The sequence below is a fragment of the Anser brachyrhynchus genome (genome assembly GCF_964034855.1).
Source record: "Anser brachyrhynchus genome assembly, chromosome: Z".
NCBI lineage: Eukaryota > Metazoa > Chordata > Aves > Anseriformes > Anatidae > Anser > Anser brachyrhynchus.
Window position 1 is genome coordinate 34,452,703 of NC_137697.1, and position 24,786 is coordinate 34,477,488.

Genomic DNA, 24,786 nt, shown 5'->3' on the forward strand with positions numbered 1-24,786 from the left:
ATGTCTTTCTTGCTCTTCAGGACCAACGCAGGAGAAGCAGCAGTTTTTTTAACTCATGGAGTTTCAACAACTGTGAGTGTATATGATGGGCTCTGAGGTAACAATAAGGGGAAAAAAATTATAATAATAATAAAAAGTACAGTTCCTATGCTTAAAAATTCTTGATACGCTCAAGTGGAGCAAGAGTGAAGCTCTCACTGGGGGAGCAGGAGATCACAGTCGTAGGATGTGCCACCTGGTGGGCCACCCAGCTGGACAGTGGCAAGCAGAGCTGGACTTCGAGGCTATTTTGGAAGAATACAAATCTTTTCTTTCATAACCTTTGTATATTTGGTGCTAAAAGGTGACCTTGGCAGGAAGTGACCTAATGATGTGATGATGGGGGTGCCAAAAGCCCACCTGACAAGACTGTGGAATGAGAGAGCCCTCTACAGCGGGCTCACAGGGGAGACAGCGGCCTGTAAATTTCTGTCATTGTACTACTGGTATGTGTTTGGTAAAAGAGACAGAAAAGCAGACAAAAAAAGAGCCTAGATGTTTCTTAGGGTAAATTTAATAAAATTGAACAGTCAGAATTGTGATACCTGCAGGATATTTGCACAAGGCTGAATGTGAAAGGAAAACACCGCCTACTCTATGAACTATTGCTGAAGTAAGAGCAGGGCACAGCTGTGTATTTTTAAGAGAACTAATTTTGTATTTAAACATTTTTGGCATTAGTTAATTTCAAATTCATTGGAACACCTGGTGTAATTAGCATATGAGGTGAAGGGTTTGTGAATTGTACGCCACTGTGCTGTGCTAAGGGATTGCTAAGAACATCCTTGTTTGTGTGTACAAGTGTGAGTAAACCTGGGGAACAGGACTTGCTCCTCAGAGGGCGATGATACATTCTGGTCTCTGGTATTTAGTCCATGGTGATTAAAGCCACTATTCTCATTAAGATTTATTTTCTTTCAGTTTAGGTTAAGATTTAACTCCAGTCTTAGAAGTAAACTTCAACCAAATCTCCATAAATCATGTTCTGCCAGTAATTTCTCACTTTATAAGATCACGAAGAACATGATGGTTAGAATAACGTCAAGGAGGAACAAATGTATCTTTTAAGGGAGAAAAAAATCATAAATTGAATTGCATTGATGAACTATAACTAGAGAATTGATTCAAGGGACAGGCTTTACAACTCAGCAATGGCAAGTATTTATGCCAGCTTCAAATTCCGTAACAGAAATGTATTTCACACTCTGCTCCAAGTCAACATTTTATTTCAGACTAGCTCTGGTCCAGTCCCATGGATTGAATATCCACTGAGTGTAGTAGGTACACTTCTAAGTACACCTATTTCATTACAAAGCAATGCAGTTCAAGACCACTCCATGAAGCAAAGCAAACACAGGATTGAAGGTGACTGGATGGTGACTTTGAATGCTCGCTCCTGCTCTGAACTAAAATGCTAACGTAGATGCACTCACTAACCTTCAAAGACAGCTTTGCATGTACACAGGTAGACCCGTCTGGAGATTCTCTTTGTAGTAATCCTTTTGTAAACGATATGAAAATAAGTCATGAATAATGTCACAGTATTTTTACAGGGTTGCTTATGCAAATGCCTGTGCATGCATTCCTTCTTTTTTTACCTGAGAGTCATAAATTAAGTTCCTAAGCAACTGTTACATTTTCACACAAAGGCATTTTTCCAAAGATATGGTAATGTATAAAGTTGAAGTATATTTAGCCAAAACTTGAATGCACAGATGTTCACATGTAAGAACAATCCATATACTGATCAGAAGAGTAGTATTACCAAGCAGAACCTGTAGTAAACCAGTAGCAGTAAGTCTAACAGTAAAAATTTTGGAAAGTTCAACCTTTATAATCCCCCTTTGTCCCACAGCTATTTCCATCCCTTCTCTTCAAAATTAAAAGCTCAGGGAACAGTTTATTTGGCACTATAGCTAATATAACAAGCGTTAACACTGACTGCAGTGGAACTGATACTCTTTACGAAGTACCAGAGAAGTTGTGCCTATGGCCTTCACCACTGCTGCAATTTGTTTTAACTGGGGGCTGAGATTAGACTGTTTTATTACTTCCAATTTCTAATAGACAGAATATTTATTATATTTTGAATGGTATCTTTAGGACAAAATAGGAAAGAAAGAGGCACTGCTCATATTCCATCTGGATTTCATGGCATTTCTGAAAATATTTTTAGGTTAATTCCTAAAGGGCATTTTTAATCAGAATTAATGCAAGAATTAAACTCACAAACTCGTTACTTTGGAAAGAAGACAGCTAATTACAGGATATAAGCATAGGGCGAGCATCTTTCCTTTGAATTTTAACTATGTTCTTAACTTGTGAACTATAAACCTATTAAGCTTATTATAAATCATCCAACACCTCATCCCAAATGAAGAGTCTTTATATTCTTCTTATTAGCCATGGGAAGAGACTGGTGAAAATTACACTGGTAATCTGCTCATGACTATTCAATGGCTTTTTATTTAAGCCTGCAAATTCTGTGTTCACACGTGTACACCACATCTGCATCAATTAATTGTAGTGAAACAGGTAATTGTACCTGAGATTTACTGACAACATACCCAAAGGCTCCCACATTTTTAAACTGGCTTACATACCTGCTGTGCTCACGTCTGGGGTTTATACTGCTTTAAATAAAATCTCAGATAAAAACTTAATATAGTACTCTAGCAAAATTTCATAAAAGCATTTCTTACTGCTATTTTCCAAACTAAAAATGTTAAGTAGTAGAATTCCAATGTTGAAAGCTTAAATAGGCCTTTCTATTAAAAGCAATAGAACAAAGCAGCTTTATTTTGTCCTTCCTCTGTAGTTTGCATGACTTGTGCTAAATTGGTTGATGAAAATACAAAATAACTTTATTTCTTGTGCACGTAATTTTGCATTAGTTGGTAACAATTTGCACATAATTCTCAAAACCGTAGCACACAATTCCTCAGTGTTTAATTAGTGGTTCTCCTATGGGAGTTTTTGTTTTAAGGAAATCTGTTCCTGTTGTGTTTCAGAGCTGCTTAGATTGGGAACTTTTATATGTCTATGCTTTGAAAAGTAAGAAAGTGAAGAAAAACACATTAAAGGAGATGTGACTCCGTGTGCTTGCTGCCAAGCACAAGAAAAAAGTATTTCAGGGTAGTCTACTTCCACGCGAAATAATAAAAATGTTACTGAAGCACTTGCTTTGATTTATCAAGCCAGCAAATCTGGTAATAAAGCTACATCAAATGTTCTTAAGAATTTAGAGTCTGGAAAAAGATCCCTTAAAATAATGTCATACATATGAAGCAGTTTACAACCCCCTACAATGGGTGCGTCTGAGTTCCCCAGTATTGTGCTTCACTGACACTTTGTCATGTATTATGGTCTTCAGTGTAAATCTTCATTAGTCAGCTTGCCACCTTCCTCCTCTCTCCTCCAAAGTCAAACACAGAAACAGATGGGGGCTGGTGTAAACGCAAGGCCACTTTATTTTGTTTCAACAGTACATAAGTTCCCATTTAGCATGACCAAAACCAAGCAGAACAGAGGAAATCACATCTAGCACTTTTTCCAAATACATTGTTCTTCCTTGAAGCTACACATAAGCACAACAGGGAGGAGGCATTCAACAAAGTCCTGGTTGGTATTCTTCATGAAAGAACAAAACAGAGCCTACACACAATAGGTGACAAGCTGACAAAACCAAGGACCAGAATCAGAAAAGCTCACTGCATTGAAACGCCCCTTCTCCCTTGGGGAAAGAAGGTTCATAGAGAAGCACGGGTTGACAGTCTGCTATCTTCAACAGCTAATGAATACGTGTAATCACTTCTTAAAACCTTCATCAGCAAAAGCTTTTAAAGGAGCACACAACCCAGCTCCAAAGCCAGGTCAGATAGGACACAGAGATCAAAATCTTCAGTTGTCACCAACACTGGTCCCTTCTACTGAAGGCTTAGCTCCAGGGAGTTTTTCTTTGTAAAGGAGCCTAGGAGCACAGGGCTAAGCAAAGCTTCTGGTGACTCAAACACAGACCAAGGTAAAATGTTTTTATGTTTATGTCAGCTGCTTACATTTCACATCCTGGTCTTGGCTGTGTTTGCTACCTGCTGACTCAAGTCATGAAGCCAAAACACTGAGCCTAAGAGCTGTGCAAACATAATACTTTCCTGATGGGAGAGATCTTTTGAGTTGAAGTTTTAGGTGGGTGGGTGTAAGATTGTCTTGCAAGCCTTATCCTTCTCCCGGTTGTACTCATTCATACCACTTATTTTCAAATTAAAATGAAGTCTGTGAGAAACCATGAACTGAATACACAAGTCTGAGTCCTGGCCAGGGAGAAAGTATGACTCCAGGCACGCCTGTTGCATTCACTTCTGCACAAATCGCTGCCGCTTGCAGAAGCCACAGGAGATCTCATTGGTTGAAGCACACGCTGATTTAGGACATTTTCCAAGAAAAAAATTCCATTGAAATTTCCAGGAAATTGCCCTCCAAAAACACTGCTCAGCCTTTCGAGGAAAACTAACAGTTTTATTAACTTTACATAGCAGATTGTTGCTGATGTCCTTTTGGCTTCCTAAGAATTGTTTTTGTTGCTGTTGTTTCTTTTAAGAGAGCCTTGCAGATGTCATTTGCTTGCTTCTCTTTTGAGAGGAGCGTAAGTTGCTACACATACAGCAGCAGGGCTTAAAACAACAACAACAAAAAACTTCAGGCCAAAGTTCCTGGTAGCGTTAAGTTCCCTATTAGGTATGTGCAGTATAAAATGTGCTGTGCTCTCTGCAGTGTTCTGGACTTGAAAACAAGCTGATTTTTAAAACAGCTCACTTTCAGGAAGTCTAACCACACCAGATACTTTTCTTCCTGTGCTGGAGTCTGTCATCATGGCACCATGAGGTGCATGATGTGTGGGGCATGCATGAGCAGAGGTTCTTCCCCAAGCTCAGACTGCTTCAGTATCTGACCTGGCCAATGCCAAATGTTTCACGGGAGATGTGAAGATAAAGCAAAACTTGTATTAGGTTTCTTCTGGAGTTGTTACAGGTAATTTTGGTTTAAATCTTGAAGTAGATTTTGAGAGGTTGAAAAGCGTTGTAATTGGCTGTGATAATTTGGGCTCTTTTTCTAAGCACATAAATAACTGCTTCGCTTTGGAAATCTGTTCCATTGTTGGGCTTCAGTGACCTTCTGAAGGAATGAAGTCCATGATTTAACAGAATATAGCCTGAAAAAAATGTCATCTTTTCTGAGCATTTCCCACCTAAAACTCCACTGATACGTCATCGTGATTTTCTGACCTCCCCTAGTTCATAGTTCAGCTTATTTCTACTTTGAATTATTTTTCATTCTACTACCAGCCTTTTGAAATCTCTTTACAAAACTTTTTTCAGTCTTTTCTCAAATTCCCCATGTCCCTTTTTTTTTAATTATTATTTTTTATTATTTTTATTTTTCTGATATTCCTTCTACTTGTGCACCATCTCTTTAGAGATGTGTTGACCACTACTATACACAGGGCTGCATGTAATATATCACCATTTATGCACACAAACCTAGTATTATTTTAGAAGCTGTCCACCCTATCATCTGTTATGCATTGTTTATGGAAAAGCTTAACTTATTCAAACTCTTTCTAAGTAATATTGTTAATATAATTTCCAATTAAAATTGAGATGTTCTCTGAAAGAAGTTAGGCTTTTTCTTTTTCAAAACATGTATATTCTTGTTAAATGTGCAATCAGAGTTATATTCTTTGCTCAGTAGACTAGCAGATATTTAGGAAGAATGATTAACTTTTGCTAATCTGCATTGCACAATCATGATTAGAATAAAAAATCTATTTCTCTGTAAATATTTTTTTATTACAATATTACTATTCATGTCAGCTTTTACAAAACCATTATACTTTTTTTTTTTTTTCATTCATGACTGTATAATCAGGCACAGACTTTCAAACAGGGTCATTTTAACATTTCTTTTTCACAGAAATTCCAGTTACAATAATGAAAATTCTCAGTACAGTGAACAAATATATATTTTTTTCCTATAAAGCTTTCTGATTGCACAAAACCACACAATAAATATAAACATTAGGCCAAGCCAACATTTTAAAGTGAAGAACTCCACTTGCCACACATGAATAATTCAAATAATGCTGAATAATGCATAAGCGATACTTACTTGCATTTCATTAATAATCAAAACCTAAAGTGACACAATGAGATCAACATATAAAAGTAATTCAAATATACTCCATTTGTAATAAATAACTGGTCATCTGAACATAGAACACATTAAGCACATTGTCCCAACAACCAAGCTTTCCATACACTACACTTATTTTTGTCTGAATGGTTTGTTGACATTGAACACAAAGAAACGTTACAAATAAAGATCCCATCCACAATCTGGAAAGACAACTAATGGGGACTGACATCTGGAAACAGTTGCATGTACATTTTTCCAGAGGCTTTATCTTAAGTCAATAGCATGATATCAATTTATGCTGACTGAAAATTATCTTTTCTTCTACTTAGTCATCTCCCCTTAGTGTGTGGCTGGCTTATTTCCACTTACTTTTTTTTAACTATTATTTTATTTCTTTTTGAAAGAGGAAGGAGGAGAAAGGAAGTTGCTTTCATTTATTTTCTGTGGCAATAAGTATGGAGGGGGAACGGTGCTATGTCCTTGCCTCTGTTAGCATTTTTGGTTTGAGATAGTAGTGGCGTTTTGAAGTGAATTTCCCAGTCAGCCTCACTTACAGAATATTGGTTCAGTTTGTAGGGTGGTTTTGGTATACCACCAAGGATTAAGTTTTTCTTGGAACAATCTACGCTGGAGGCTCAGTTGCATGCCAGATGCACTCCAACCTCTAATAGAGACTTCAAGCATCTGCACCAATTATTTGGCTTGCTTCAGACCACGTAAGCAGTGGGGACATTCATCCAAGGAATCAGACTATATGTAGGCACTGACTGCCTATGCTGTAGAGGTATGAGTATCAACAGTAACTGCTTTCACCTACTGATATTCTCCTACTGCACCAAGCATCTTGGCTATCTGCACATAACCAGAGAGTCCCAAGGACTAATACTTCACAGTGGGATCCTCAGTGACTTTCCCAAAATTGCTTCAGAGAAGTCTGGCTAACACATCCTCTGACTCTCCTAAAACGTTAAGATTTCAGTGTGTAAGCCATCTTCCACTGAAAGAGCTTTTAGGTCTACCTCTGGGGGCCCTACTTCATTATTTTTTTTCTGGCATTACAGTCTTGCTTCCTTCAATTCTGTTTAAGATGCTTCTATTGAAACTACCTTCCGATTTGTTCTTTACAGGGCTATATTAATTCCTCCACTGGCATCCTCTCACACCAAATCCTGGCTTCTTTTCTTTACCACTAAGCACCTCTCAGTTCAATGTAACACTGTTCATCTTGGCCCATGCTCCTCCCCTGTTGTGGGGAATGTATGGTGTTGCAGGAAGAGCTCCTTCTTCAGCTGAGATTCTTGAAAAGTTGATTCTCCAATTCTAAGTCTGGCCTGTGTCTGGCTACCAGACACCAGTAAAGCTATAATCAAAAAGCTAAGTTCCCGCCTTGTGCCTGAATTTTAACAAGCGTGAAACTACTCATTACACATCCCATATTCAAATCCAAAGCTCACTGGCAGTACTTTTCCTAGGGAGTCCCTTTGTAAATGGGCCAGCAGGAGCTAGTATTGAGCTTGTTAAATTTTTTTTTCTGTATTCCCAGTTTTCAAATAAGCAACCGCTCCTCCCCCTGCCAAATCTTTCAAGAAGAAATACTGAATCCCATTCTTAACAACACCACCAAATAGCAAGAAAGCAATAAAGTCAGGCACGGTTTGGACTACCACTAAATAAAAGTGTTGATATAATTCATAGCTCTGGAAGCAAAGAACTACAGCACAAACATACATAGTACACAAGGCTGCGTAATCTTTCTATGTCCCAAAATACATTCCTACAGGAAAGCCAAAGCTGTAAGCCATGCAACTCCCTAAAAATAGTTTCAGACAGTAACTGGAGAATTAAAACATATGTCTCACAGATCTTTGGTTTTGGAATGTGAAATTTGGTCAATTAATTCATGTCAAAATTCATGAGGAAAAATGCTCCCTGAATCAGGAAACCAAGTTAAAGAATTGCAGATTGTATTTGCCAAGAAAGTGTGCTACTATGTATCTACTTGGGACACATGAAGAACAATCTTTTTAAGCAGACACCTTGATGGAATGTGAAAACTTTAATCTTTAAATCTTAAATCCTAAAGCCTTAGGAATTATTAAAGATAATGGAAACAAAAAGTATACTTCAGCGAACATATAGCACAGACCAGTGCCATGTGAAGATACCTGAGCTATCTCTATATGAGCAAGCACTGCAGCTGCTTTAGGGTGGCGTATGCAAGCCAAAATACCTTGCTGTTCAGTAGGGCTACTCTGCGTCAAGAAAAAAAAAATACACACACACACAACCACACTGGAAATGACTTTAGGTACTTTCAATGCCTAAGCTAGCTTGTGTAGTTCCACTTGATGCTAAACTGTCTTATCTGGGCATAACCTTAAATGTATGTAAGCTCTGAAAATGCTTGTTAAAATCAGAGCAAGTTTTTAGCGATACTAGGCCAAATTTTCCCTCGTACACAGACCCAGAGTGAGACTTTCATGCAGTTACCTCCCTTGTTTTAGGAGCATAAGGAGGTCTTGTGCCTTTGTATCATCAGGCAGTGAGATATAACTATGAAACTAAGCTCACTGAAATCAAAGGAGTTTGAAGCGAGCCTCAAAACCATACTCAACACATATATATAGTAATGCAGTGCAATATCGTCTCCACTGACACTGAAATTAAAGTTTATATTCTTTGCATTAAAAAAAAATAATAATAAAGGAACAAGAAACTCCCTTCTCAAACTATTGGAAAAACAAAACAAAACAAAACAAAACAAAAACTCCAATAACAAGCAGGGAAATACACTTTTTTAAGAAAGGAAATCATGAGGACTAATAAAATAAAAAGCACACTTTTTTGTTGTTGTTGTTGTTTTTAGCTGGCATTTTATAGGGCTGGAATTACTGTTCCAGTGTTGAAAGACACAGAGGACCACACTGAAACTGAGTTGCTTCTTTCCAGAGAGGAATTAACACCTCAAGTCAAAGGTGGTAACAGCGAGAGATAGACCATTTCTTGCAGATTTTGTTTTAAACATACTCACTTCTAGTACAGAAAGCAGAAGGGACATTTTATAACTCATAGTCTGAATAATCAGGAGCAAATGAATTTAGTAAGGTTCTGCAAGAGGCTGAACTAGAGGAAGCACGCCCTCTAGTCCAGAAAAGAAGTATTTGTTTGGCATCGAGAAGCACACTCAGACACCTCAGTGCCTGCTTCTGTTTTTACGTGAGTTTCATTCAGTGGTCACTCAGCTGAAGGAGATTCAATAAGTGGGTAGAGAATAGGTGGAAGATGAGGCAGACTGCTTCTAAACATCAGAGTGAAATTTGAGGAAATGTAGTTTCAGCTCACAGCATCACAGAATGGCACAGCCTTTTCGCTCTTGCAGCTTCAGCCTGTTTGACCAATTCTATATTTTTTACTTGGTTCTTTCACCAGTTCTCTTCTGCCTGACTGCTAATGACAAACCCGAGCTTGTTGATAATAAGGACCCTTAGTTACTTATAAATAAATACTTCTTAATTAATTTCAATTAAAAAATATTTAAAATTAAAATTTAAAAGCTAATCACATACATAAACAAAAATGAAAAATGTTCTGAATGCCCTCAAATGCCACTAAATTCTCCATACTTAGTGATGATATAAAGGAAATTACATTTGTTTGTGATATTCATTATTTTCAAAAATGATTTACCAGCACTGGCCTTTTTTTTCGATTAAACATCTTATAGACAGTGAGAATTTGTTTGCTCTTCTTAATACTTCTTACATTATTATTAAAAGGAACACCACTTGTCCTATTCAAGTAAGATATTTAGCAAATTCCTTGATGGTGCACATATGTTATTTTTACAGAGAAATTTAAACGCCTGTTTCATCTTAGAACTGTGACAATTTTGGTAACATAATTCTTGAAAGATCTAACAAATTTTCTCACATTTGCAAGTTTTAAAACATTAAACATAAATGAAATGTCATTCCTGATGATCAGGCACTGTGTTTATCCATTTTTTTCCAAATCATAGGCAGAGAGATCAGCAGAATATTTTGCAAAAGAAAAATGGATTTATACTGAACTTGAAAAAGGAACCACTTGCTTTCCAGCCACGTACACTTCAGAAATATTCCGATCATCGCCTGAAATAACATAGTCAAAAGAGAGAATTGCACATAACTCTATGCACTGATTTTATTCATTAAAATGATGCAATCCACAAAAACAGTTTTCTTACATATCATTTTCAGTTACCCATTTCCTAAGACTGAGAAAGTGTATTTCAAGAGAAATAGTCAGATACCATGAACACCATAAAAATCAATGGGCATTAAACTACCCATGCTTCTTTGAAAAAAATAAACATTGCGTTCAGCTGCTGCAGTGGTGTCATGTATTTTCTGTGTATTTAGCAGATTCAAAACCTGCAAATATACACCTGTACAGAAATAGCTGTTGCATACTATCTGAACTAACTCAGGTACCAGGCAGCAGTACCACTCAGGTACCGCAACAGCAACTGGTCTCCAGAAGTCAGATTTTGTTCTGAACTGGTGATAGGCATTGCATAAGAAAGTCAGTATTACTTTTCTGTGAAATATGATTTAGCTCATGCTATAGATAAAGATAGATGTGGCTATAAATCTGGCAATTAAACTTAGGCACCCGTTCATGCTAAACTGACTACTTTTTGTTCTTTTGTCCCAAAGAACAAAAGGTATACTATTTAGTTCTTACTCAGCAGTTGTAAATGAATGCAAAGGAACCTCCACATTGATTTAGAACATCTGTGACATATACAACAACATGAGAGCTTTATGCACATACCTAGATAAAGGAACTTCTCAAGACTGTCCTGTAAAAAATGGGAGAAAAGCAAATTCAGAAAGCAGTATCTGCAGACCCAGATGATAATTATTAGAAACTGATGAAAACAACTGATGAAAAGAGTTTTCCTAGATATGCCTGTAGACAGTAAAATTAAAACTTAATCTACATGTTTTGTCATAATTCATTTTCAGTAGGGAGGATGTATGTCTCCAGAAGAAAATACTGCACAAATTTGACAGTATAAACAAGTATATGGCTAAAACAATACTTTCCTCTTTTTAGAGCTCTCAAAATCATTTATTTTTGAAAAAATAAGGCAAAATTGTAAACATTTTTATAGTCCCAGGAACTGCCAATTTAGCTTCAGTTTACAACACTAGTGAAGCCAAGGTAATTCAGCTTTCATTTAAGAACAGATTGCTATTATTGAGTTTGAACTCAAAAAGTTAACTAACAGTTTTTCCTTGGCTGCAGTGCTTTGGTAGTGCACTTAGCTAACCCTAATTATCGGCTAGACCCACTGCATTAAAATGCTACATCCATTTTTTTTTCATGGTGATATATGCCTGTCATTGAGACAGTGAGATTCTGATAAAATCCCTGTACCTCTTGGTTTGAGATACAGACAGCAGTAGGGCACTACACCCAGTTCCTGTTACTGGGAAGACCCTGAAGAGCCTTACATTCTGCCTGTACCACAGACCTTCCCCGCATTATTTCCAGTAATTTTCTGGATCATTAATCCTGTTCAGATTACCTCAAAAGTATCAGCAGAGAACAAGTCAAAAGGGCTGTCTGAAGCCTTGGTGTTGATGAGCAGTGCATCAAATTCTTTGCCAACCTCAAAGTTTCCAATCACATCATCTAGTCCTAGAGCTGAAAGAGAAAATAAGCTCACAAACAGATCCTCAGTGCAAGCCTCTTACCATTATATGGAAGCATCTAGAAACCTATTTGTGATGTTCATGAAAAAAAAAAATACAAGAATTTAGAGGACTGCAAAGAAAAACATAAAAGCAAATAGAGTGTGTAGGTTAGCATCTGAGTTTTTAAGCAACTCCTCATAAAAATCATGTGTATTTTGATGAATTTTTGAAGGGCATCTGTTAAGCATAAAGGAAATCTGTGAAAGAATTTGAACCCCTCCTAATTTTTGTTCTTTGGATGTTCTCTTTTGATTTTATGTCATTGCAGATCTGATGTATAGACCACCAACTGTTTAAAGTGGAATAATAATTGCTGACGTTGCAAAAACTATATTCCAAAAGGGGTGTCGAGAGGAAGTCAGAGAAATTGTAAGTTAGATAATAATATTCATGTTGCCAAGGCAGTGTAAGATTAAACTGTTTATGTTTATAAAACACTTTAAGCAACGTTGACAGGTTGTATGGACATACTACAATAGTAATATATAATTTGATAATAGAAGGTTTGTTGAGAGCTTAACTAATGGTAATCAGTACTAACAAAGAACAATATGGTAGGAAAAAAAGTCATAGCCAGATATGCAGGTCCCATACCCAGCTGTAAGACTTGTCTTACGCTCTGTTATCCAACTTTATTATTTCATGCTTCATTGCAGCCTCTGGTTTTTGGGTCCACAAGCACTGAAAACCTACAATTTTACCTTAAGTGAGGTTTATGGAATCTATTTATGGAATACCTAAATAGAGGCCTTTGAGGTTGCTTGAAAATAATTTAGGATAGCTTGAAGTTTTTATATTATCTGCATATTATATCATAACATCATAGAATGGTTTGGGTGGGAAGGGACCTTAAAGATCATCCAGTTCCACCCCCCCTGCCATGGGCAGAGACATGTCCCACTAGACCAGGTTGCTCAAAGCCCCATCCAATCTTGAACACCTTCAGGGATGGGGCATCCACAGCTTCTCTGGGCAACCTGTTCCTGTGCCTCTCCACCCTCACAGTGAAGAATTTCCTCCTAACATCTGATGTAAATCTCCCCTCATTTAGTTTAAAACCATTTCCCCTTGTCCTATCATTTATCTGCCTGAGTAAAAAGTTGATCTCCTTTTTTATAAGTCCCCTTTAAGTACTGAAAGGCTGTGATGAAGTCTCCCTGGTTCCTTCTCTTCTGTAGGCTGAACATCCCCAGCTCTCTCAGCCTTTCTTCATAGGCGTAGTGCTCCATCCCTCTGATCAATTTCATGGCCCTGTTCTGGACCCACTCTAACAGCCCCATGTCCTTCTTCTGCTGGGGGCCCAGACCTGGACGCAGCACTCCAGGTGGGGCCTCACGAGGGCAGAGCAGAGTGGGACAATCCCCTCCCTCCACCTGCTGGCCACCCCTCTGCTGATGCAGCCCAGGACACAGTTGGCCTGCTGGGCTGCAAGCCCACACTGCTGGCTCGTGTCGAGCTTTTTGTCCACCAGAACCCCCAGGTCCTTCTCTGCAGGGCTGCTCTCAGTGAGCTCTTCTCCCAGTCTGTGCTCATGTCTGGGATTGCCCCAAGCCCGGTGCAGCACCTTCCACTTGGCCTTGTTGAACCTCATGCGGTTCATGTGGGCCCACTTCCCCAGCCTGTCCAGGCATTTATAAAGATACTAAACAACACAAGTCCCAGGATGGACCCCGAAGAACACCACTCATCACTAGTCTCCATCTGGACACAGAGGCACTGGCCACAACTCTCTGGGTGCAGCCATCCAGTCAATTCCTTATCTAATAAATGGTATACACTTATATAAACAGCTATAATCTATAATATATAATACGTATGTGTAATATATATACATATTATATATACAATACATTAAAAGTGTTGAAACTCCTCAAAATGGTGAAATGTTTTGGCTGTCTACCAGTTTCAACTACAGTTATGTCATATTCTTTTAGGTTTGTGAACAGAATGCAGTTTTTAAAATAAACACAAGAGGGTGATAAGTGTTTAGGGTCTCAGCAAAGCAAATTAAGACAAGGAAAACAATCTCTCATTTAAATTTCCCCAAACAGTACTTGTCTGGATTACTGGAAGGCTGAACAAGTAATTTATATTCTACCCTTGCAAGTGATAGAACCAGTCAAAATCAATACATAAACAATCTTACTATATTATTGTAAGCTTAAGAACCCATATAAAACAAGCACAAGAGTAGTTGGGAGGGGAAACCAAACACAAGTCTGGGATTTTAGTTTTCCATTCTGTATATGAACTAACTTACTCTCAACCAAGATGAGTACAGTATATATTCTGGGGGAAAAAAAAAAAGACCCCTCTTTTTTGTCCTCTGCCCATTTTCTTTCTTACCTACTTCCCCATTACACCCTACAGTCCCTGTCCCACAGCCCAGACAGGACCTACGTGAAGACATTTTCACTACATCTTTCAAGCTTCCACTAACAGTTTCCAATTAATTGGTATTTTTTCACAACAACAAAAATGTTACACTGAAAGACTTGGGACCAGTTCTTCAGGAGGAAGAGGGTGCTTTTCTGTTGACTAAAACTGTAACAAATTTTTACTTATATGTGGATTTGCTCTCTGCTAAATGATACAAGTTCTGCTAAAACTTTGGTAATTGTATAAATCCATATGTGCATACTGATCATAGCAAAACATTCCAGTGAGACAGAATAACATATATACTATATGACTATATTCTGCAGATGCAATTTTGTCATGAATAACTATGATACATATCCTGCTTAAACTTTGTGCTGTACTCCCACTGAGGGGCAATTTGCATAATGTTTTGATTTACTAAAAAGACAGTCAAAAGCTGCCTCATTGAGATCTCAACAAGAAGAAACAAAATTAGAAACTGATGACAAACAGGATGCGTGATTTTACAGTAATTGCACAGCTTTTCGTTACATTTTGGTTGCTGAGAAAACAAAGTCTTTCCAATTGGTGTGACAAATTTACAAGCACCAATGATTAAGAAGTCTGAGGATCTTTTCAAATAAAATGTACAGCCCTGAAAAATCATTAGGATGCCTTTATTAAACTCTCAATACTAATACAAATGCTTTTCTGTAGTGAGAGTGGTATTGTTATGAGAGAGTGAAAGAAATCTATGCCAAGCAAATATAATTTTAGACTTCACTCTGGAATCAGAAAATCTTTAAGTTCAGCCATCTTTTATAGACAGGGAGACATAATATCAAAAAAAAGCGGACGTTCTCTCTATATATTATAAATAAATTTCTTCTTACCTTGGCTTCCTCCTAAAGTTGCAAGTCGAAAAACTTCTTTAAGAGTTAGTCCTCTTTCATTCACTTTATTAATTTGAAGGGTGGTAGATGCCATCATTGTTTTCCTGATAGCATCAAGCATAGAAGCTGAATATCCCCCGGCAACATCTAGAAGGGATAAGAATCTTAGAAACAAACTTTGGGAATATCTCTGGATTAAATTATTATGAGTTTGATTTAAGCGTTACAAAGTGCAAGAGGTAGTAAACATGAAAAGTTTTACTGCTAAGCATTGTCTTTGAATGGGTGATTCCTGACATGGGTTCTACAAGGTCAGGTAAATAAAATACAATGCGGAACAGAAACTTAATCTGGAAAAGTTGTTGTTGAGGCAGTTTACTGTTAAGGCAGGAACAAAACTTCTCAAACATCTTTTGACCACCTCTACATATTAAACAGTGAAAAAAACAAACAAACAAACAAACAAAAAACAGGCCACAAATTGGAGGCATGATGGACTTTTCAATACAAACATGAGGGTATGTTTTTGTATCTTCCAGCAATTTCTAAAATAGACCCTTTTCTACAAAAGCTACCAACCTGTGCCGAGGCCAAGCTTCACGTTGTGTTTGAGAACCTTTTGCACATTTAAGATGCCACTGCTCAACCTGGATTGGAAAAAGAGATGTCTTCTATAATATACAGAGAGGAAAATTGATTCCTGCAGTTCACTAAACGGAGGACTTTGGGCAATTTCATGACAAGGGTTCTCAGACTACATGTAATAGATCATGTTTATTGAACAGGAATGGACCATTTACATTCATAAATCTGGATGATGGGTTTTAATCACTAAAAGTAAAAACAACTTTTCCTAATGAAAACTTTTAGTTTTCTAATAAAACAGTTTCAGAGTTATCTTTTGAAAATAAGCTCTTAGTATGTTTGTCAAAAAAATCCAAGTATGATGTAAAGTGTACTCCCAGGAGATGGGAGATCATTTTGCAAGCTCCAGTAAGCCATTGCAAACAAGCTACTGATTATGTTATAGGCAAAATGACTGTTAATATGTAGTACCCTGACAGGATACTGTATAGTATATAATTTCTGCTAATGTTAATTTCACCCTTTCCCATTTCCCAGTAACATATATGTACTCTGGGGGAGAAGGAAGTTGGCCATTGATAGGACACTCATAAGAAATTAAGTTTAAAAAAAGAAATATTTGTATATATGTGATTATACTCAAAAATAATGTCAGTCCGGAGCATACCACACAGAAGTGAAACACGAACAGTCATGCTTGATCCAGTGTGTCACTTCTGGTGAAATGGAATATGATATATGCAGCCTTCTTACTGTAGGCTGGACTAGTGAGGCACTGGAACAGGTTGCCCAGAGAGGCTGTGGATGAGCCATTCCTGGAGGTATTCAGGACCAGGTTGGATGAGGCCCTGGGCAACCTGATCTAGTGGGTGGCGTCCCTGCCTATGGCAAGGGGGTTGGAAGTAAATGATCTCTGAGGTCCCTTAAAACCTGAGCCATTTTATGATTCTATAGTATCTTCATACTATGTGAAAAACAGCTCTTTCCAGTTGTACACCATTAACTTGTTTTATTGACTTACGAAAAATTAGAACTGGGGCAATGTGCAACTGCAGATCCACGAAGATTAAAAAGTTCCAGTTCTTCGTCAGAAAGATAACAGCCATGAGCCATCACTGTCTAAAGAAAAACAAAACCAACAATTTTAGAAAAAATAGCATTTCCTTCAGTACCTGTAAATTTTTTGCTGCACTGCTTTTAACAGACTTTTTTTTTTTTTTTAAAGAGCACCTGTTACCATCAAGGGTAAAGGCATGCAATTCTTGAATGAAGCTTTTGAAATCAAGAAGGGAGGAACTCTCATTAACTTCAATAAGCCTGAGATATCACTCCCTCTGCCTATTTTCATTTACTTATATGAAAAGATAGGGTGCTGTGGTATCTTGTGGTGGTTGTGGTTGTCACTTATGAGCTAGCTGCAAGAAACAAAAGCAAGAACTGCCTATCTCGCATAGTACTGTAGTAACCTTATGATGTGTATTTCATAGCTACCACAGAGATTAAGTATTGGGGCCAAGAGTGTAACAGATACAATGGAAGACATATGTACTTAGCGTGTTTCCCGTTTTCTCTCTAAAGTTTTCCACTAGATTTGATATGAACTGACAGAACTGAGACCCATATTTTTACAGTGCTAGTATTATCTATAGCATGCTGACGCAAAAAGAAATGTTCATAGTACTATGCAAGAACAAAAGTTAATATTGGGTACATACTTACGTAGTTTGTACTGATTTCTCATGTAAAATGGACTGTAAATAAATAATTTAGCGGGGAGAATTTTCAAAGACAGAAAAGGAAGTTCACTAATTAATTCCTATGAAGTTTGCAGCTGTCCTTTGTGCCTTTGAAAATTCCATCGTAAAATTTTAAATCTGTTTGACTTGTGTTTAAGCATTTTGGCTGTAGTTAGGCTGTTTATATTTGTTCTTGCATGGGTACTCTGATGTCTAAGAAGGTGTGACTGACCCTCCAACCTGTACTTCCTGTGAGCAGTTATCAAATCTGCTTGCTTTTACCTAACCAGTTTAAAACTTTAATTAATTTCAAATTTTCAGGCCACTATGCCTGTCAATATTTGGTAAAATCAGCTGAGAATGCTTTGGGTTAGTAGGAACAGTAGAGTATACCTGTGTGTATGTGAGGTTCACACACAGAGCACAACAGGACAAGCTACTTTTCCATTAAAAAAAAAAATTAAAATATTTGAAGTTGGTCCTACTGTAAATCCATAGAAGAAAAAATGCACAGGAAAAAGCAGTGTGCAAGAACACTGTAATATGAGGATAACTGGCTACTGCCCAAGAATTACCAGCTCCTACATTACCAGCTTTATCTAGCCTCCTTCCAATCCTACTGTTCCCAGCCCTGTCTGGACCCTTAAAAACAGGCTCAGGGAGCATAAAATACTTTTAATGCTCATCTCCCCTAAAATGCCTGTGTAAAGTATAGGCTTGTCTAAAGTTTCAGTCACTTCACCAAAACCTGTGCAACAAAGAACATAGAAACAATTTACTCTCTCCCAGATGCCACTGACCTTGACAAAACAGTACAAACTTTTCAGGTAACTACAACTAACCAGAATATTCTATACATGAATAAGTCTATGCTATGCTGTGGAAGTTGATATGCAGCTACCTTGCCGGTAAGCAGCTTGTTTTTATCATACAATTCAGTGTAACTCTGATAGGAAGGAAACATGTTCTCCACAAGTTTGACTTCTTCTTCAGTCTCACTTATGTGACTCTGCAATGAGAAAATAAATAGCGATGAGTTCTTTAAATAGCGTTATAGCATTTCAAACTTCTGAGCAACCTGATGGTGCTAAGCACATAATGATAGAAAATAGTCTTTCTAAGGCATATAGCTAGATCTTGTCCTTGGGTTTCTATTTTCATTGGAGAGATCCCTGTGATCCAAAACAATAGTTCAATTTCTTCCTTTAAACTTGATCTGAGGAGGCACACCTGGATAGTCCGTCCCAGTACTGTGGTGACTTAACAACCAAATTGGTATTTGGCAAATGTTAAAGTAATAAATAAAATGATAGATATGACCATGAGGTGAAAGAAAGATAAAACCCTACCACAGTGTGGACCCTGGGATCGGGGTAACATATAGGGTAACTGCTTCGCGTATCTTCATACGGGCTGATTAATTTCTGGTCTCAGACACAAACCTGGTTCCTCCTGTGTGGAGGCTGAAGCATGTACTTCCTGTATTTTCAAATGCTTAGCTTGTAATGACAAACAGTCCTCATGTAGTGTAGCTTTAAAACCACATATACTAGGAATGTTTAACCAAAAAAGAAAAATCTCAAAGATTCAACACACCTATAAGCTTCAAAATATGCCTTATTTAAATGCAGAAACCTTATTGTACAGGAAATTTTACAACAATGTTAACAATGTTAAATCAGATAGAAATATGAGTAATTGAGACAGAAAGATGAGCAATTCTTTTCTCTTCTGAAATCTGCCCTGTACAGAAACAGCAGATGGCTGACAGGCAGACATAACAACCTTGGACAAGGGACAGCAACCTTTATCAACCCAAGGGTTGCTCTAACTTACAATACTTGGTGTCAGTTTCCTAGTAACCATGCACTGGGGCTTGATGAGTTGTGCATCCTTCAAGCTATGAGCTTTCTCATTTGCTGTGCAGGTCATAGTGCTCTTGTAGAGTACCACTAATAATTTAAGTGGAATTTAAAAGACAGGTTCCAAGTTAAGAATGTGGTTTAAGTGCTTTGTGTAAACTGTGAAAACTGCTTGATCTTTATGCTTCCTATCCATAATATTTAAGTTGTAAACAATGCTCTCAGAATTTACCTGCACATGTAGGTCATGAGCTTGTGCTAAATCACCAAGTGAACGCAGCAAATCTTCTGTGCAAGAAGGGCCAAAGCGGGGGGTTACTATAGGTTGTACCCTTGGATACTGAAAATATTAGGAAGACATGTTTGTGATTCCACATATGTATCAGTAACCATAATTAAGACAATCATTTACACAATTAGATGTTAGCTCTGTTCCTTATTCCTTTCTTCATCCTTGCCAATGTGAATAAAGCTTGCAGTCATTTTCTTATCTTTATCAGAAACATCCTCCTCAAAGTAAGAGAATCCTGAAACTTCATCACAGAAGTTCCCCTGAAAACCGATTTAACGAAACTCAGTGAAGTTCATTTCATTAGAACTCTTTCCTCAAGTCTCTGAGATTTTACCAGACCTCAGCAGAAGCACTGGATGCTTCTTCACATTTGCTCACAGTCACGTATGAATTATAAGAGATAATCAGACTTCTTTTTGATTCATGCTTCTGTGAGCATCAAAGAGGTAGTGATGCAAATCTGCAGAGATGTGTAAAGCCAAAACCTTTTTCATCTTTGATCTTCTCTGCTCATGATGGAGCGGAGCAAACTGTCCCTATACTCTACTGTCTTTATACTCAACAGACAGGAAGATTATTGGTAACACCAGATATGCTGTGCAGTAGGAAACAGTGGATACCTGGACTAGAGCTACAGGTGTTTACTTTGCACTTCTGGATTAAATTTTTCATTAAGAGTTAGACAATGGCTTTACAACTCTGCCTTCAGATACAGGGAATACCTACCTTTCTTTGTGCACATGGAACCACTAGGAGAAATTATGTGATATCTTGGCTTGCAGTTTCTTTTAACATCTCCCAGACACAAGCAGCTCAGGACTTCTGAAGTATACTTACTTAGTATACTTACTTAGTATACTTACTCTACCAATACATATGATTTAGGCACTAAACTCTAGGCATCTACTCTTGAATGCTTTGAGCTATAAACGTTAACAAATTAAGCCATCAAAATGAAAGGGCTGACAAGAAAAATAATATCCCTGCTTTTAATATTGGAGTGTCAACCTGTACCTACAGATTTTCTTTAGAAATACACTGAAAGACATGCGGTGACCCAAAACACTAATGCAGTAATGGATTAGTAACTGCTGTAAAGACACCGATTTGTGTTGGTGAAAACTTCTTTCATTTGTCTATTTATATACCATAGAGTGATGGACTGACTTCCATCCATCTTTAACAGAAAATTGTCCTCTGCAGGAAGCTGAACACTTAAGTGAATAAAGAATGTTCACAGAACATTACTCTGCTGTGTTCTGACCACACAAATCTGAATTTGTGCTGCTAGAAGTCAATTTCACAGCAACACAACTAGAAGAACACTTTGCAGACCGATGATTTCTGTCTGCTATACAGGAAGATCTATATTTATTGACTTGTCACTAAGTCAGCAGAATTTGTCAAAGAGATTAACTATTTAATGTATTCACACAACATTTTCTGTATACAGAAATGAACAGAAAGGAGAATTCTACTTACTTGCCTTTCCGTTAGCTTTCTAACAAACCTGAAAAAGTATAGAGAAAAATCTGTTATAAATTTGTCACCTGTGATCTGTGTTATAAATTATGAAAAATAGAGAAAATATTTACTTAAATGTTCTGTTAAGCATTTTAGGCATCTATTAACTTTTTACAGGAAGTTGTGCCACATTCTCAGATGAAATAAAAAGATGCAACACAATCAAGCCAGGACAGTTACAAGAAATTATGCTAGTTGGGAATTTGACCTTGCATATGCAAAATCTTTTTCATTTGCAATAATTAACTTTAGACACATGGTAATTACTTTGTGTTCTCACTGGAAACCAAGTACATGTTACATTAAACTAATTGAAAACATAATTATATCCTACTGTTGCAACTTCAGAAAAACAAACAAACAAACAAAAAAGACCCACTCTTATCTGCCCATGATTTTACATCACAGCATTAAACATATTATGATTTTAAAATCCCACTTTTAAAAGATGCCGCCATATTTCGTACATTGCTTACAGTAGTTACGGATGTCCTCATGCACTTAAAGGCCCCTTAATTTTCTAGAGATGTTTATATTAATGTTAGTGTATAAACTATCAACCTTACAGAAAACACACTGTAGATTTACCTCATGAAATAAAAGAAGCTACCTCAGAGAACTCTATGAAAAGACCCCAGTAGCCAATATGGACAGTTATTACTGTTCGTGGAGCAATATGGAGCAAATAAAGCTTCCTCTTACTTTGAAGAGAAGAAATACCCTAAATACTTGTATGCACAACGTATACAAAGAATTTCAAAAAGCCATTACAAGACATTTTGATCAGGTCTCCGAATTTTTATGTCATAGTTTATAGTCCAAAAACTCCATAGTTTTAGTCACAATAAACATTGGATCAAGTCTGTCAAATATCTTTAGGTAGAAAAGAAAATAAATGCTGGAGGCCAGATTCACAACACTGTGGCTAGTGCCAGATCACCGGTTGAAAGTGAGAGACGTAAGCTAAATTTCTGCTATGAACAAAGGAGTTTTAACACACCGTTGCTAAGCTTTGCAAGGTGAATTAGGTTTTTGTCTGTCCATCTCTCCTCTTACTGATTCACCAGATATAACAAATATTCACCAGATCAGAAATTGTAACAGAAATACCATTCTCAAGAGATAATACAAAACCTCAGGATGGCTGTTTTCATACTTTTTCACGTGCATTACAGAGAATCAGCATGGTTTTAAAACTGAAAGACCTAGCTTTAAATAACCTATGCTTTGCTGATTTATGTACTTCTCTATAAGGAAGTAAGCTCAGGTTCAAACAACCACCTTCCTCTTCAGAACAGGTCTGAACATGGGTGTTCCACTTCCAGATGACTGCTAGTGGCATATAACATATTCTGCTTTTCATTTCATGAAGTTTTTATTCAATTCTGTTCACAGGAGAAGAGCAGATTGAAACAAAACACTTTGAACTGAATATTATCTCTGTGCCTACAGTACAAACATTTCTGCAGGTTAACTGCAAAGAATTGAAATCAGTGTAGTAAAATTTCTGACAGTGTGACAGATCACATTTCTCTTTTTCTCTCTTTTTTTTTTTTTTTAATAAAAAGGTCACCCTCTTAAAGGGAGAGTTTTTTCATCCTCTGAAATTGTACTGGTGAGGAGGTTCAGGCCTATGAGGTGAGTACTCCTGATCTATGCTGACAAGCACAGATCTCTTCTCTAGACAGCTGTCGAGTACCTGTGGCACACTCTCATCCAAAGCTGAGGAACATTTGTTATTAATATAATTGCATGGGAAGGGAGTAGAGGCACAAGATGGGAATTGAAGGAAAGCTATTTAGATCATTCTGAAGCTTTAAAGAATGGCAGAACTGGAAGCGCTACCACTCTCAGGTCCATTCAATGGGATTCACTGTATTATGAAAACCAGGGATTTAGCTAAACAAAAGCCAATGTTAGTACAGTGCAAGTGACTAATACTATATGTTTCAAAATGTCTCTAAATATAAACACTATTTGAAACCCATGACTGTTTCTAACTTTTAACAGCATTGTTCCAGCACGACTTGCAAAAATAAGATGGCAATTTCACTCAAGTGCTTTAAGAAGTTTACAATACTGTTAGGTATTTACTCTTTCAGCATATTTGAAACATTTACACATCTGTATAAATAGTCCCATGAGCAAAGTCCTACATCTGCCTAAGCATCTTCAGAAGATGGACACAGAAGACAGGGGAAGCCTGAGACAGCTGGCTCCCATGCTTCAGCCCTGGATTCTCCTCCAACATACAACAAATCCAGAATGCACATTATCTTCACTTGATTCTTCCTCATTCACTCAGTTTCAAGTTAGAGTAGTTTTACTGGTGTTATACTGGGGAAGAAGAGAACCAGAGCATATTTAGAAGTGGGTATATGAAAGCCGATTCCTACCACTGAAATAAAGCTTTATCCTAAATGGGGAGAGGCGATAGCTCAGAAGTTAATGGGGGCAAAGGAACTGATTTTCTACCTCTCCACCCCTGTCAGGTCATGTAACCTCTACCCACAGAGCTGTGAAGGGAAAAGAGGAAGTAGAAGCCAGACCATAACATACATGCCTTCTCCAAAACATGATGCTGCAGCTTCTCCCTTCCTTAGGCAAAGCCACAGTGAAACTGCACATGCTGTGCAGCAGCTGGGTATGCATGAATTGTCAGAACTGTAGAAAATAATACTGTAAGAAGAAAAGAACATTTCCTACACCTGTAAATTCTTGATCACAGCTTCACCCTCACTTTTCAGATGTATTAAAGTCTTATTTCTAAAGGTTGTGCCAACAATTTAATAGTCTTACTGTGGGAAAGGAATTCTCAGGTGGCTTTGCGCTGTTTCACACGTCCCTGAATTAGAGATAATGAGGAAACAAGAGGTAGAAACAAAAACCTGAGCAAGGTTGAGATAAAGTAAATTGGCTACAGTGTTAAAGATGAGTTTTGGGCAGTGGCCAATTGCTGGCTGGCTCGAGGCGCGTGTCTGAGGGTCTCTAACCAACTGAATGACAGATTTGGGTGCGTGGACAGCGCATGGGGCTACGGGGAAAGTATATGTAGTGGCGAAAAATGGCAATAAATGTCTCCTGTTCAAGAGCCATCAGGAGTCCGTGTCTTGCATTCCTTCATCTTACCTTTCTGTCTCTTGAACAGAATCAGCTGTAGTCTCTTTGTAGTGTGGTACAGTGTCATTTATATCCATACAGACTTTGCCAACAAATGCTCGTTGTCCAAATTTATCTGTTGAGATGCATAAGAAAATAAAATTCAAAACACTTGTTCTTTACAAAAACTGCTAGCAAAACCTGAATTGAAAAGAAAATAGTAAATTCCACGTCATCCAGTTTCATTTAAGATGAACAGAATTTATGTTGTTTTCTTGTCTTTAAGTCGGGGACATACTTGTGATCTTTAAAGCCAAAAAGGAAAGAGAAAAACCGCATTTAAGTAAGAGTTCTCCTCTTCCACATTAGCATCCAATTTTGTGTTATAATTGAGGACTGAATTACCAGTAGTTTAGCCACAACCAGAATTCATAATGGTAGTGAATGAAGATGAGCACT

General features: G+C 37.5%; 1 protein-coding gene across 1 annotated transcript in view; it reads right to left on the reverse strand.

The window, feature by feature from the left end:
• Positions 1–3,484: 3,484 nt before the first annotated feature.
• GDA (guanine deaminase) overlaps positions 3,485–24,786 on the reverse strand; it is a 33,391-nt gene continuing 12,089 nt past the window's right edge. Inside the window, exons 5-14 of the mRNA XM_080573479.1 lie at positions 24,358–24,463; positions 21,187–21,214; positions 19,645–19,752; positions 18,452–18,559; positions 16,836–16,933; positions 15,809–15,876; positions 15,230–15,376; positions 11,807–11,925; positions 11,047–11,074; positions 3,485–10,361 (exon numbers count right to left, since the gene is read on the reverse strand). Coding sequence (XP_080429605.1) covers positions 10,291–10,361; positions 11,047–11,074; positions 11,807–11,925; positions 15,230–15,376; positions 15,809–15,876; positions 16,836–16,933; positions 18,452–18,559; positions 19,645–19,752; positions 21,187–21,214; positions 24,358–24,463 — 881 coding nt within the window. The 3' untranslated portion in view covers positions 3,485–10,290. The remainder of the gene's footprint in view (positions 10,362–11,046; positions 11,075–11,806; positions 11,926–15,229; positions 15,377–15,808; positions 15,877–16,835; positions 16,934–18,451; positions 18,560–19,644; positions 19,753–21,186; positions 21,215–24,357; positions 24,464–24,786) is intronic.